The sequence below is a fragment of the Eptatretus burgeri genome, chromosome 15 (genome assembly GCF_056783735.1).
Source record: "Eptatretus burgeri isolate ZD-2024b chromosome 15, Ebu_testis_v1, whole genome shotgun sequence".
Lineage (NCBI taxonomy): Eukaryota > Metazoa > Chordata > Myxini > Myxiniformes > Myxinidae > Eptatretus > Eptatretus burgeri.
Genome location: NC_140975.1, coordinates 38,101,284 through 38,114,597, shown reverse-complemented (window position 1 = coordinate 38,114,597; position 13,314 = coordinate 38,101,284). Strand labels below are relative to the sequence as shown.

At 39.8% G+C, this 13,314-nt stretch overlaps 1 protein-coding gene across 6 annotated transcripts in view; it reads right to left on the bottom strand.

Moving 5' to 3' along the window:
• The window catches only part of AHNAK (AHNAK nucleoprotein), an 80,411-nt gene that overhangs the window by 19,412 nt on the left and 47,685 nt on the right, over nucleotides 1-13,314 (bottom strand). For 5 of the 6 annotated variants that reach the window (XM_085857755.1, XM_085857757.1, XM_085857753.1 and 2 more), the window contains 2 exons: nucleotides 11,397-11,565; nucleotides 7,582-7,763 (listed from right to left, as the gene is read on the bottom strand). In XM_085857755.1, coding sequence (XP_085713881.1) covers nucleotides 7,582-7,763; nucleotides 11,397-11,565 — 351 coding nt within the window. Of the gene's footprint in view, nucleotides 1-7,581; nucleotides 7,764-11,396; nucleotides 11,568-13,314 lie in introns of those variants that run through there. The other variant, XM_085857758.1, reaches the window with a different exon arrangement.

Here is a 13,314-nt window from a genome sequence, read left to right as displayed (position 1 = left end):
GATTGGGAATTAAATTCTGAACATTTTGGTGCTGGGTTCATGTAAAGCGGACAAGAATTGACCGCGTTATGACAAAAACCGCATATTTTTCAAGGTCGTGACCCCCCTGACCTTTGACCCCTAACCGGTAACAAGAGTATGGGCGTCATTGTGTCATATTGCATATCACAAGATGAGGCGTTGAATTCTGAACATTTTGGCGTTAGTTGCATGCAAATTGAATAAAAATTGACCGTGTTATCGTAAAAAGACGATTTTGACCTTTTCGTGACCTTGACCTTGACCTTTGACCCGAACGATCCCAAAATCTAATCGAATGCTTCCTGGCTAATAACCAATCATCCCACCAAATTTCATGCAATTCAGTTTAATACTTTTTGAGTTATACGAATCACAAGATTACAAATAAATAAATAAATAAATAAATACACGCCAACCAAAACATAACCTTTCGCAGAATAAGAAGGTAATAGAAGGATTAACTGGAATAAGGCATTGGAACTTACAATGATAGGACTGACAGAATAGACGAGAGAACAAATAGATAAACACAAAGTACCAAACACACAAATGTCTATGGTTGGAGGAGGTAGAGAAACATGTTAAAAGGAGAATTGTTGATTTGAAAATAAAAGTTGGAATCAATAATCCAAAAATAATTTTAAACAATCTAGAGACATGTGATTATTTAAAACGGCTTCAAACGCAACATGTTATTGTTCCAATTGACAAAGCAAATAATGATATTGCATTTGTATGTAAAACATTCCAACTCAAACACTTTTGGAACTAGAGGGGGAGCACTCGGAAGAGTGCAAAACCTCCACCGCCAATACTGCTGAGTCACTTAAGTGAACCTGATATCCTATTCATTGTAGGTCAAAACGGATCAGACTCTACTGAACCACGACGATTGAATAAACTAAACTAGATCGATGCGCATGTAGAAATGCCAAAAAAAAAATAAAAAAAAATCGGAATTTTTTTGAAAAAAAAGTTACAAATTTTTTTTTTCTCTCAAACAAAATTTTTTGGGGGTTGGAAATCACTTAAAACATGTAGAAATGCAAAAAAAAAAAAATTCAAATATATTTTCAAATAAAATCGAAATTTTTTTGAAAAAAAGTTGCTAAATTTTCTGAGTTTTTTTTTTGGACAAATCCAAAATCTAACGGCATGATCCTTGGACCATACCTAATCCCCCCCACCAAGTTTCGTCGAAATCCGTCCAGGAGTTTTTCCCTAATACTGTTCACAAACAAACAAACAAATAGATGGGGGTGAAAACAGTAACCTCCATCCATCTTCGATGGCGGAGGTTAATAATTGGGTTTACATTCTGGACTCTCAAAGACCTACAAAATAAGTAGACTTGATACATCCATCCATCCATTGAGACCATACTCTGTACAGAGTGTTGGTGCTGCCTAAGTAGTCTCCTGGGCTGGCTATTGGGCACAATTCTGGACGGGTCACCACTCCGACATCGGATACCAGCAAGCTGGCACTGATTTTGCCAACCTCTGAAAGATGACAGGCAGAGTCAACCCCACCTGGTATTAATTCAACAGAAATCAGGATTTGAACTCGGAATCCTAGGATCCCAAGCCCACCACCCTAACCATTAAGCCAACACCAGGCATACTTGATACAACACCATACAAATCACTCAAAAGGGAGAAGACTTTGTTCCAGATAAACACCATAAATTACCATTCATTTGCTGGATCCCAAAAATGCAAAAAAACCTTGTAAGATGAGGTTCATCATTGCAAGTAGAGAATGCAGTTTGAAGCCATTGTCAGGTAGTGTTACAGGGGCAATGAAACTAATTTATAAATGCTTGAAAAACTACAATGAAAAGGTGAGGTTTTATTCTGGTATTAAAAAAATCTGCATCATTGATAATTCCAAACTTGTCATCAATAGTATTCACAACATTCATAATAACAAGGGTAAGGCAAAATTTCTATCAACTTATGCTTTTTCTACGTTAGACACAAACATTCCACATGGCAAGTTTAACCGCATTGGACAGAGCGGTAGATACAGCATTTTCAGGAAGTAATAAAGTATACATTAATGTTTATCAAAAAAAGTGCAAACTAGTCAATAAAGGAAAATCAATATTCATGCAGTTTTTCAAAAAATAAACTTAAAGAAAGTATTTGATTTCTCCTAAATAACAGTTTCCTTACATTTGGCAACAAGATACTCCAGCAGACAGTAGGGATAGCCATGGGTTCAGATCCAGCCCCTTTCTTTGCAAATTTGTTCCTGCACATGTACGAGTCTGATTGGGACCAGAACATGTGCAGGAATGAACTAACAACTGTGCGAAGATGTGGAAACATCTTTAGATTCTTTAATTATTTACTTGCAATGAATGATGGATTTGTATTTGATCAGCTTCATGATGATATATATCTAAAAGAACTCGAACTTAAAAAGGAAAACCAAACTCACACGTCAGTTTCTCTTTTTAGAATTACAAATCGATTTCAATGATAATAAATTTCACACCAAATTATTTGATAAACGAGATGCTTTTCCATTCCACATTGTACGAATGCCTTTCTTAGACAGAAACATTCCAAAGAAGCTATTTTATGGTACGGTTACAGGTGAAATAATTGGGACTGTGAGAGCAACCACACACTAGTCAACAGATTAAAACAACATCAGACGTTTACTGACACAGCAAGTAACATTTAGCAGATTAAAACAACGAGTCAGGGATGTGTTACCACAGGGAGCTACAGTTAGCAGATTAAAACAAATTTTCTTTAAGATCATAAAACGACACCAAACGGAAGTCGTGAAATACAACACAAATTGTAAAAATATTATTAACAGATATTTATATAAATACATTACAATAAACATATATATATATATATATATATATATATATATATATATATATATATATATATATATATATATACATACATATATAAATATAAATATATATATATATATATATATATATATATATATATACACATACATATAAAAATATAAACATATATATATATATATACACATACATATAAAAATATAAACATATATATATATATATATATATATATGTATATATGTAAAAACAAATAAATAAACCAATGTCACCCGCAGGGTGACCCGTATCTTGCCAAAAGGTGACCACGTGTGACTTCTTTAAGGTCACACTGAGGTGAACAGAGCTGCTATCCACCAGGAGCGACTCCTTGAGGAATATCTGCCTACGAGAGATTCCGATCAGAATCGTTCCACAGAGTAATCATGAAAAATATGTGTTTGCCTCATAACGTCACCAAATGACGTCATAATGTCTCAAGCTTGACATATCCAGAAAGCACTCATCGAGGTGTTCAATTTGAGGTACTACATGATATGGTTCCTAAAACTTGAAAATTTGACCTTGGGGTCAAATATGTTTGACCTCAGGCGCTAACCATGAAGGTCAAGGCCAATCGCCACCAAAAACTAATCAGCTAAGCGCCAGACCATATACTACATTCCCATAAAGTTTGGAGACGATTCGATTAAAATTACTCAAAAAATAAGGGTTTCGTCGACTCCCCTGATTTGCGACAAAGTGACCTTGACCTTTGACCTTAACCTTCAAAATTTTATGTGCTGAAAGGGACCTCTATAAGCCTCTAATATGCGAAGTTACAAAAATTTCCAATGATAACTGTGCTCTGCAGAATTTTTTATACGTGATTACAGACAAAAAAAAAAAAATACCATACAAGCTGACTAACATATCTTGCAAAAACTTCGTTTTGGCAAAATAAAAAAAAAACAAAAAAAAAAACATGAAGGTCAAGGCCAATCGCCACAAAAAATTAATCAGCTGAGCGCCGGACTAGGAACTATATTCCCATGAAGTTTGAAGACGATCCGATCAAAATTACTCAAAAAATAAGGGTTTCGTCGACTCCCCTGATTTGCGACAAAGTGACCTTGACCTTTGACCTTGACCTTCAAAATTTTGTGCACTGAAAGCGACCTCTATAGGCCTCTGATATGTGAAGTTACAAAAATTTCCAATGATAACTGTGCTCTGCAGAATTTTTTATATGTGATTACAGACAAAAAAAAAAAAAAAAACATACAAGCTGACTAACATATCTTGCAAAAACATCGTTTTTGTTGGTGGACATGTTATATTTAAGGTAAGATATGCATGATTTAATGTATTGTCATATAATAGAAGGTGTGATGTGAGTTGTAACTATGTGATAATACATTAAATCCTCCAGTGAGGAAAGTCTGATTAATTATGTTTCATTGATGGGTTGACTGACTGCATAGATGCAACTGAGGTTGTGGATCTGCTGATGGAGGTAATCTACTGATGTGGATCCGTGACCATGGGGGTTGTGGATCCGCCGTTTGGAGAGGTCCTGGGCTGAACATATCGAAACCTCGAGGAAGAACTCGGTGCCCAGCTGATGATCCATGCAGTCGGAAAACCACAAATTTGCTTATAGGTTAAGGTTCTTACATTCGGTAAAGGCCCGGTCACACCTTGACGTTTTAGCCAGCAATGGCAACGTATTAAAATGTATGTAAAACGCTGGCTTAAGTTGAACTTTTGATGTTTTTTTTTTAAGATTCGGACGTATTCATAACGAGTTGGTCGTATGCATAACGTATTAGTAACGGACACACAACGTTTCGTTGTGTTATAGATACTTATACCAACGAATGCTGAGCCTGTTGTCGGCCTTCCCAACCTATGCCCAACGATAGTCTAACTTATGCATAGCGCGCTGCAGGTATCGCCGACGATCACGTGGCGTAGCCTATTAAAAGGCTGCCGCACAACGATTCAAATCATAACCGCCACAGAAATGGAAGTGTCAACATCGCAGTCACACCTTGGCGATCTTGCCAGCGTATGCCGACCTCTGAAAAATGCGTCTAAAACGCTGGCGCACGTCGGATACGGTATGGGTAAGTTTGGTATGCGTGAATAGAACGCTAAAGTACGCTATCATACGTCGTAGTAAGTGGAGTAAGTCTTGTAATTTTAAACATGTTGAAAATTTTACGACGTACTTGCCGTATGACACACGCTCCGCATGCGATGGGAATAAGTTGTACGCACGATATGCGATCGTTGACACACATCGACACACGTTACTTGAAAGGTACTCATAAGTCGAAACACGTCAAGGTAATGGTTAGCGTCAGTGTTCCAGACTCCCGGTTTTTTTTTTCTTCGGTATGACGGTGTTCAGTGTACAGTGCGGTTATGATTTAATTCGTTGACGGGCAGCCTATTAATTATATTATATTATAACCGCACCAGAAATCAAAGTGTCAAAATCACCATCATACCGAAGGAAGGAAGAAAAAAAATAAATAAAAATAAAACCAGGGAGTCTGGAACACTGACGCCAACCATTACCAAGATGTGTTTCGACTTATGAGCACCTTACAAGTAACGTGTGTCGATGTGTGTCAATGATCGCGTAACGTGGCTACAACTAATGGCCAGCGTAGCGGAACGTGTGAGTCATACGCTGGCATAAGTCTGAAAATTTCAAGCATGGAAAATTTGAGGACAACCGAAAAGTACAACGTTTAAAGCCAGCGTACTACGACGTATGGCAGTGTTTTTCAGCGTGCTCTCAATGTTATCAAAACTTACCTATAACGTATTCGACGTGTACCGCGTTTTAGACAAATTTTCCAAAAATCGGCATAAGCTGGCTAAAACGTCAAGGTGTGACTGGGCCTTAAGGGAACTATGTTTTGAGGTTAACATCATTGACAACAATCCTTGAAATTATATTATATTTCAGGAATAGCCGATGGTCGTTGCTAATTGATGGCCACGAGAAGATGATCCAGAACTGCAGGGTCTACTGGAGTGCTCAGTTCCTCAATACTGACCACAGGCTTGTTAGAGCAACTTTGAAGTAGCAGCTTAAATCCAGGAGAATGGTACCATCCCAGCCTAGGCTTTCATTGACATCTTGGATGCTCCTATCCTGTCTATACCCGTTTGTGGTGAGGATGTTGAGGTCATGGAAAGATTCAGTTACCTTGGCAGTGATATTCGCGTCTCTGCTGGCTGTGAGCCAGAGGTCAGTGGACATCTGGGTTGGGCCTGGGGAGTCATGGATTCACTGGATCATGGGGTGTGGCGCTGTTGGTACCTGTGCAGGACAATGTAAGTCTGAGTCTTCGGGTCCTTGGTGCTTCCACTCTTTGTCCACGGATGTGTGACTTGGACTCTGACCCGGGATCTGAGATGGAGACATAATTCCTTTGGTACCAGGTCTCTTCGGAGAATCCTTAGCTATCATTGGTTGGACTTTGTGTCCAACATGCGGTTGCTGCGAGAGACTCAAATGAGATTTGTTACCTGCATAGTCTGTGAGCATCAGATGCGGCTGTATGGACATGTGGCTCGTTTTCCTGATGCCGATCCTGCTCACCAGATTCTCTCAGCGAGGGATTATCATGAGTGGAGAAGGCCAATGGGCCAACCACATGTCTTGTGGTTGTAGCAGGTTGATCAGCACCTCAAGGAGATAGGGATGGACCAGGCATCTGCCTGGAGGATGTCCAGACAGAGGCCCCTGGAGTGCCGGCGGAAAGTGGATGCAGTGACGCGCTGCTTCTGCGCATGATCCCATACCTGACCTGACCTTTGAGTGATCTCATCTGCATTATACATCCGACCCAACTATAAATTGTCACCTTGTGGTTTTGCAAGCAGTGCAATGCATCAAACAATGTGCCATCTGATGGAGAGGATGTTAAGCTGGAGACCTGTCTGTCAGCATCAGTAGCTGTTGACATGTTAAAGACTCCGAAGTAGAATAGGCCATTCTGAGCTGGCATGACCCACATGGTCTCATGGTTAGGATACCTGTTTTGCACCAAGGTGGCTTGGGTTTGATTCCTGGTGTGGGCACCACACTAGCAGGAGTTGTGACTGCTGGTGTCACAACTTGACTACAATCAAGTGGCATTCAATGGAAAGGTATACCCAAGTTCACTTAATCAGATGATGATGGAATGCTGGCACGTTGGCCAAGTTCCCAATTCCTGTCCTTCCTACTGCTGCAAAGGCAATGGCAAAACACCCAGTGTAATCCTTGCCATGAGACTGTTTGAGCACCATTGATGCCATGGAAAGGATCTGAAGTCTAAAACATCAATGACTACCTTGGTTATGACTGTTTTTTTTTTTTTAATTACATGGTCTACAGGCTCCTGAAGGAGCTGCAACACAAATTGCTCACAAGATATGGAGACAAATGCATGACAACACTGAACTTCACTTTAGACAATCATGGTCGATAAACGAGGCAGAAGTGACATAACTTCCTGGGTCGCTCTGGGTATGATACTCGGACTCAGAACAGTTGCTCCAACCAAAATGCCAGTGAGTCTGATTATATTGGTAAATGTGGCATCGCAAACTCTTTTAATTAAATGGAAAAAGCCTTTACAACATGCTTGAAAAAGGATGACTAAGCCATAGAAATATAACATAACAGTACACTGCTCTGCAATCATAGAAAACATTTGTATATATCATGTGGATCTCACCTTCCCTTCACCCCTGACATCCATCTCTGGAGCACTTGAAACCTCAATATCTGACAAATCCATCCCAGGTTTATGCTTTAGCTGCAACTCAACTTGATATGGTTCAGAAAACTTCAAAATCCTCATCGCATCTTCATACTTCATCTTGTCAAAGTAGACTGTTGCACTTAAGATTTGGTCACCTGGAAAACATCCATCAGCTTTTCTTGGATTCCAATAGCGAGTCAAATATTTTTCGCTGTATTTACATCATAGTTTTGCATTAGCTCTAAAATGCTCAAAGAGCGCAATGAACAATAGAACAATCCACTATTGTGCTTCCTCAGCCAACTGGAGAACTTTGTTAAGTCACATGTGCTAGCAACACACTTTCGGCCATCTTCTCAGCCAGCAAAAAACTTTCATTGTAGTGAAGAAAGGTGCCTTGGGGCCATGTACATACCCGGAGTCCACGTGTGGCCTGCTAAGGAAAGTGTAACGTAAAGAGTACAAGGTACCAGCACTTTCTTCAACCTGGCAGCTGTGCTCGAGTATTGATTCTAGAACTTTCTAGGTGCACAAGAACCAGATTTGTATGTTCAAAGGTAAGGGGTGTTTTACCAGTCATAAAATTTTGCGTTGAAGTTCCTTCCTGCAGCCAATTGTGGCTTTTTTCAAGATAACTTTGCAGGAGGATGGTGAAAGAGCACTTATCCTTTTGCTGTTATTGAGGATGTATTCTGTGTGTGAGTTGTTTTTCAATGCTATGATGATTATATCATTATGATATATTTCGTTGCTTTGTGATACAAAGCGAAAGATGGTGGTTGTAGAGGCACATCATCTTGAGAAAACTTAGGAGCACTCAAGACAAGCTGCAAAGGTATTGGTGGCTAGCAACAACAAACCCGAGATGGCTCTTAAATTAAACCCAGTCGCAGGCTGCAGACATTTCTGCTGAGTGTTCATGAGACTCAAACACAAGATGCACTCCATCACCAAGCCACTCGAGGTAAAAGCACTCAATATCAAAGAGCCAAATTGAGGTTTTTTAAAATCTTGTGCTTTTGCTCATTGATGAAAATCATTTTATATCTGCACTCTGGTATGATATGAGACCAAGCAATGTTACTGTCAGGTGAGTCACTCGGTTTATTAAATAAACATCAATTTATGAATGGGGACATAAACTGACCCATGTGGCCAGAAATAGATTTTGGGAAGGAAATGAAAGGAAATCTGACTAAAGGCCCGGTCACACCTTGACGTTTTAGCCAATGTATGCCGATTTTTGAATTTTTTTTCTAAAACGCTGGCAAACGTTGAATACGTTATGGGTAAGTTTTGATAACATTAAGAGCACGCTGGCATACGTCGTAGTACGTTGCCATAAGTCGTTGTACGTTGGCTTTAAACGTTGTACTTTTCGGTTGTCCTCAAATTTTTTCATGCTTGAAATTTCACGACGTATGCCGGCGTATGACTCACACGTTCCGCTACGCTGGCCACAAGTTGTAGGCACGGTCTGCGATCGTTGACAGATGTCAACACATGCTACTTGTAAGTTAATCATAAGTTGAGACACGCCGAGGTAATGTTTAGCGTACCCGAAACTTATTTCTAACCTATGATTAATGTGTTGTTGGCACGTTACGCGATCGTTGCCACACGTCGACAGACGTTACTTTTAAGTTACTCATAGGCTGAAAGACGTCGGTATAATGGATCGTCCTTGCGTCAGCGTCCACGGCCATGGCCAGGACACTTATTTGCAGCATTCTTCAAACTTTTCTTCGGCATGACGAGGATGTTCACACTTCGATGTCCAGCTTGGCTATGATTCCAATTGTCTATCGGCAGCGTCTATTTAAAATAGTCGAGTTTGAGCGTTTTAACACGTTCAGAAGATACGCTTCAAATTTCCAAACCTCAGCGTCAAAAAAACAAAAAACAAAAAAAAAAAAACAAAGGCGAGTGACAGCAATTTAAATCGTTCATTGTAAACAATGAAACTAGCTGAGTGGTACCGTTTAAAAGTCGTTGAGTGTAAAAAAAATCCAATTGTTGAGCGCAAGCGTCTACTTTCAATAGTGGGGATGCAGCCATTTAAATCGTTGAGTGGCAGCCTATGAACCTTCCCGTGGACACGCGGACGCAAGGACGATCCATCATAACCCACACCCTCCCCCTCACACTCACCTACTACTGCCAACATGAACAAACTACTACTAATACTAATACTCATACTAACACTGATACTGATACTGATACTGTTACTGCTGACATGGACATCAACTCAAAAAGGAACTCGAAAACACTGTTGGGTTCCCCTTTCATGAACACCATTTTTATATACCAATTCCCAAAACTGCTGGGAACACGTCTTTATATGGCAGTTGTAAGCGAGAAACACATTCATTTTTTTTTTTTGTCGACCGGAAGACGTCATTGGAATACGTCAACATACGTCGATGTGTGTTGGGACTACGTAAAGAATTGGTTCAAAGCACGTCAAACATAAGTTAGAAATAAGTTTCGCGTAAAAAAGACATTACCGCGACGTGTTTCGACTTATGAGTAGCTTATAAGTAGCCTTTGTGGACGTGTGTAAGCGTCCACATATCGTGTGTAAAACTTATCCCCATCGCATGCGGAACGTGTGTCATACGCCAAGTACGTCGTAAAATTTTGAACATGTTCAAAATTTTACGACGTACTCTACTTACTACGACTTATGATCGCGTATTTAGCGTTCTACTCACGTATACCAAACTTACCCATACCGTATTCGACGTGCCCCAACGTTTTAGACACACTTTTTGTTACGTCGGCATACGCTGGCAAGATCGCCAAGGTGTGACCGCGATTTTGACCCTTCCATTTCTACGGCAGTTATGATTTGAATCGTTGTGCGTCAGCCTTTTAATAGGCTACGTCACGACATCGTCGGCGATGCGTGCAACGCGCTATGCCTGAGTTAGACTATCGTTGGGCATCGGTTGTGTAGGCTGACAACAGGTTCAGCATTCGTTGGTATAAGTTATCTATAACACAACGAAACGTTCTGTGTAGTTACCAATGCGTTACACATAAGACCAAGTCGCTATGAATACGTCCGAATCTTTAAAAAAAAACATCAAAAGTTCAACGTAAGCCAGCGTTTTACATACATTTTAACACGTTGCCATCGCTGGCTAAAACGTCAAGGTGTGACCGGGCCTTAAGGTAAGTCTTGAGGGGGGACCAGGGAAGATTTTGTGCAAGCCTTGGTGACACGGTCCGATTGGAGCTGGTCTCCAAGCAGGTGTGGTGAACCACCAATAATGGCTGTTCAGAGTATAATGTTTGATTGTATTGAGGTTCCTTCTATGTGGGGGGGGGGGGGAGGGGGTGGTTGTGGATGATGTTGTAGGGTCATCAAATTTTATGATTTCATGCAATTCTACATCATGCGTTTGCTCACATTTTGTGTGTGTGCAAGGGTCCGTCATGGCTATTATGGGTTGTATTATGTTTAAACTGCGATATCTTTCAGTTACAATTGCATCTCCACACCGTAGAATGGTTATGATACTACAACAACATCTTTTCTCCAAACAAAATCCACGACACAAATTAAATTAATATGTTAAAGCTGAAAGCTTCTTCACTTGTCATTGAGGTGTGAAACAAGTAAGTCATTCACCATTATTTGGCGACCTGGAATGATTTATTGAAAATGTACTTTTCTATTTATTTTCTTCTTCTATAACAGCAAGACAACATTTTATATTAAATAATAGTGGAAAACATCAAGTGGATTAACAAAATCGACTTGAGTTTGTACTTGTTTTCACCTTCTTTTATCTTTGAACATTTTGCTGCAGGAGAATCCTTTTCAACCTGCTTAATGAAAATTCCTTCATCTTCTCCTCCTCCGATATTCAATCCTTTCGTGGCTGTGATCACTCCTTTATCCTTTGAGTAAAACATTCTCTCAATTTCACCAACTTCCATGTTGATATCCTGTGCACAAAGTTACGGACACAGAAGTGCAGAATAAATATTAGCAATTACATCGATGGCCTTTCCAACATTGTTGGGTTTGGTAGTGTATGGATGTACAGTACAACATAATAATCAACGTCTTAAGTTCAATGAAATCAAAACTAGAGTGAAATTGATGGCATGCTATCGCAAATTCCCACAATTCCCACTTAAGCAAAGTTGAAAGATGGAAAACGTTCCACCAATAATAACCCAATATCAAATTTTGAGTTGAATATATATTTTTTCCCCCATTTTGACCCCTGTGACTCTAAGTCCCCACCCCTTAAGGCATGAACCGTGGGTCAAATCCCATAAATGGTCAAATATTTCATGCGTCACCCAATATTGATTGCATGTACAAAGTTTCATTAAAAAAGCTTAAAAATGTGACCGTAATTGCATTTTTTTGGTATTTGACCTTTTGACACCGCCCCAGGGGGTGGGGCCAAAAATGATACTGCTCTCATGCCTTCTTGCCATCTCGTGATCATAACTACCAAGTTTGGTGAATTTCTACACAACCATTTAGGAAGAGATAGCATGACGACGAGATGGACAGACGGAGCCGAATACAATACCCCCGAATTTGTTTTCAAACAGCGTGCAGATAAAACGATTTTCGGGTGTGTGATTAACTGGACTATAAATGGGAACTCTATTGAACATTGAACGAGAAGAAATGGACCTTCAAGGCGCGTGTGTGTGTGTGTGTGTGTGTGTGTGTGTGTGTGTGTGTGTGTGTGTGTGTGTGTGTGTGTGTGTGTGTGTGTGTACGTGTGTACTCTGACTCATTTGTTGCAATCAAAGATCCCATAATGCCTTTCAAAGGCTTAGGCCATTGTGCGTTTGTATCATGACCAAATTCAAGCAGTATTGTCCTGTTTGCTGCTGTGATTACAATGAACCCCCCCCCCCCCCTGCGTCCTCTTCCCCTGCCATGAGACTGCTTCGGCAGTGCCTCATCTCCTGTCAAAGACAATGGGACATCGAATGGGTTCAGAAAAGGGAGCACAAACGGATTCTCTGATTAAGCTTGCAATTTTTTTTTTTGGCTCGGGACACAAACAGATAATTTTGCTGCCAAAAAAAAAACCTATTCAGAGTATTTCACAATGAAATTTAGACAATCTTCATGTTGCCACTTTCTATCCACCCATTTAAATGGCAGATGAATCCATAGCTCCAAAACATAACCCTAGTTGGCAAAACTACACAAAAAACAGGACAGTTAATGGTTTTATTGTGTGCTGTGTAATAAGCAGTGACAGCTGTAAATAAATAAATAAATAAATAAATAAATAAATAATAAGCAGTTATAAAGTTATTCACTGCCTGAGAACCAACAGTCTTTATAAATGCTTTGATAAAGAAATACTAGTTAGCTTATATTCGTTGGTCAGACTTTTCCAGCAGCGCACTTTACAAATGATGTTGTGATTGATGCTTCCATATCTCCCTCTTTAGATACTTGTGCACTTTCGTGCTTTATTTAAATTTGACAATTCGAAATGAAGATCATGAAGAGTGACACTTTCAGGTATTGACGCGGTCTCGCTGCAATAGAGAGGTCGTGGGCTTTGTTCAGGTTATGAGCAATTTTCACAAGGCATAAATATGATGTGCAGAAACACACAAACAACAAGCTTTGTTTGTCCTATTTCCTGCACATTGTCGGAGAGTAATTCAATGTTGATGCCATACATTTTTATGAATAGATGAGGTCTG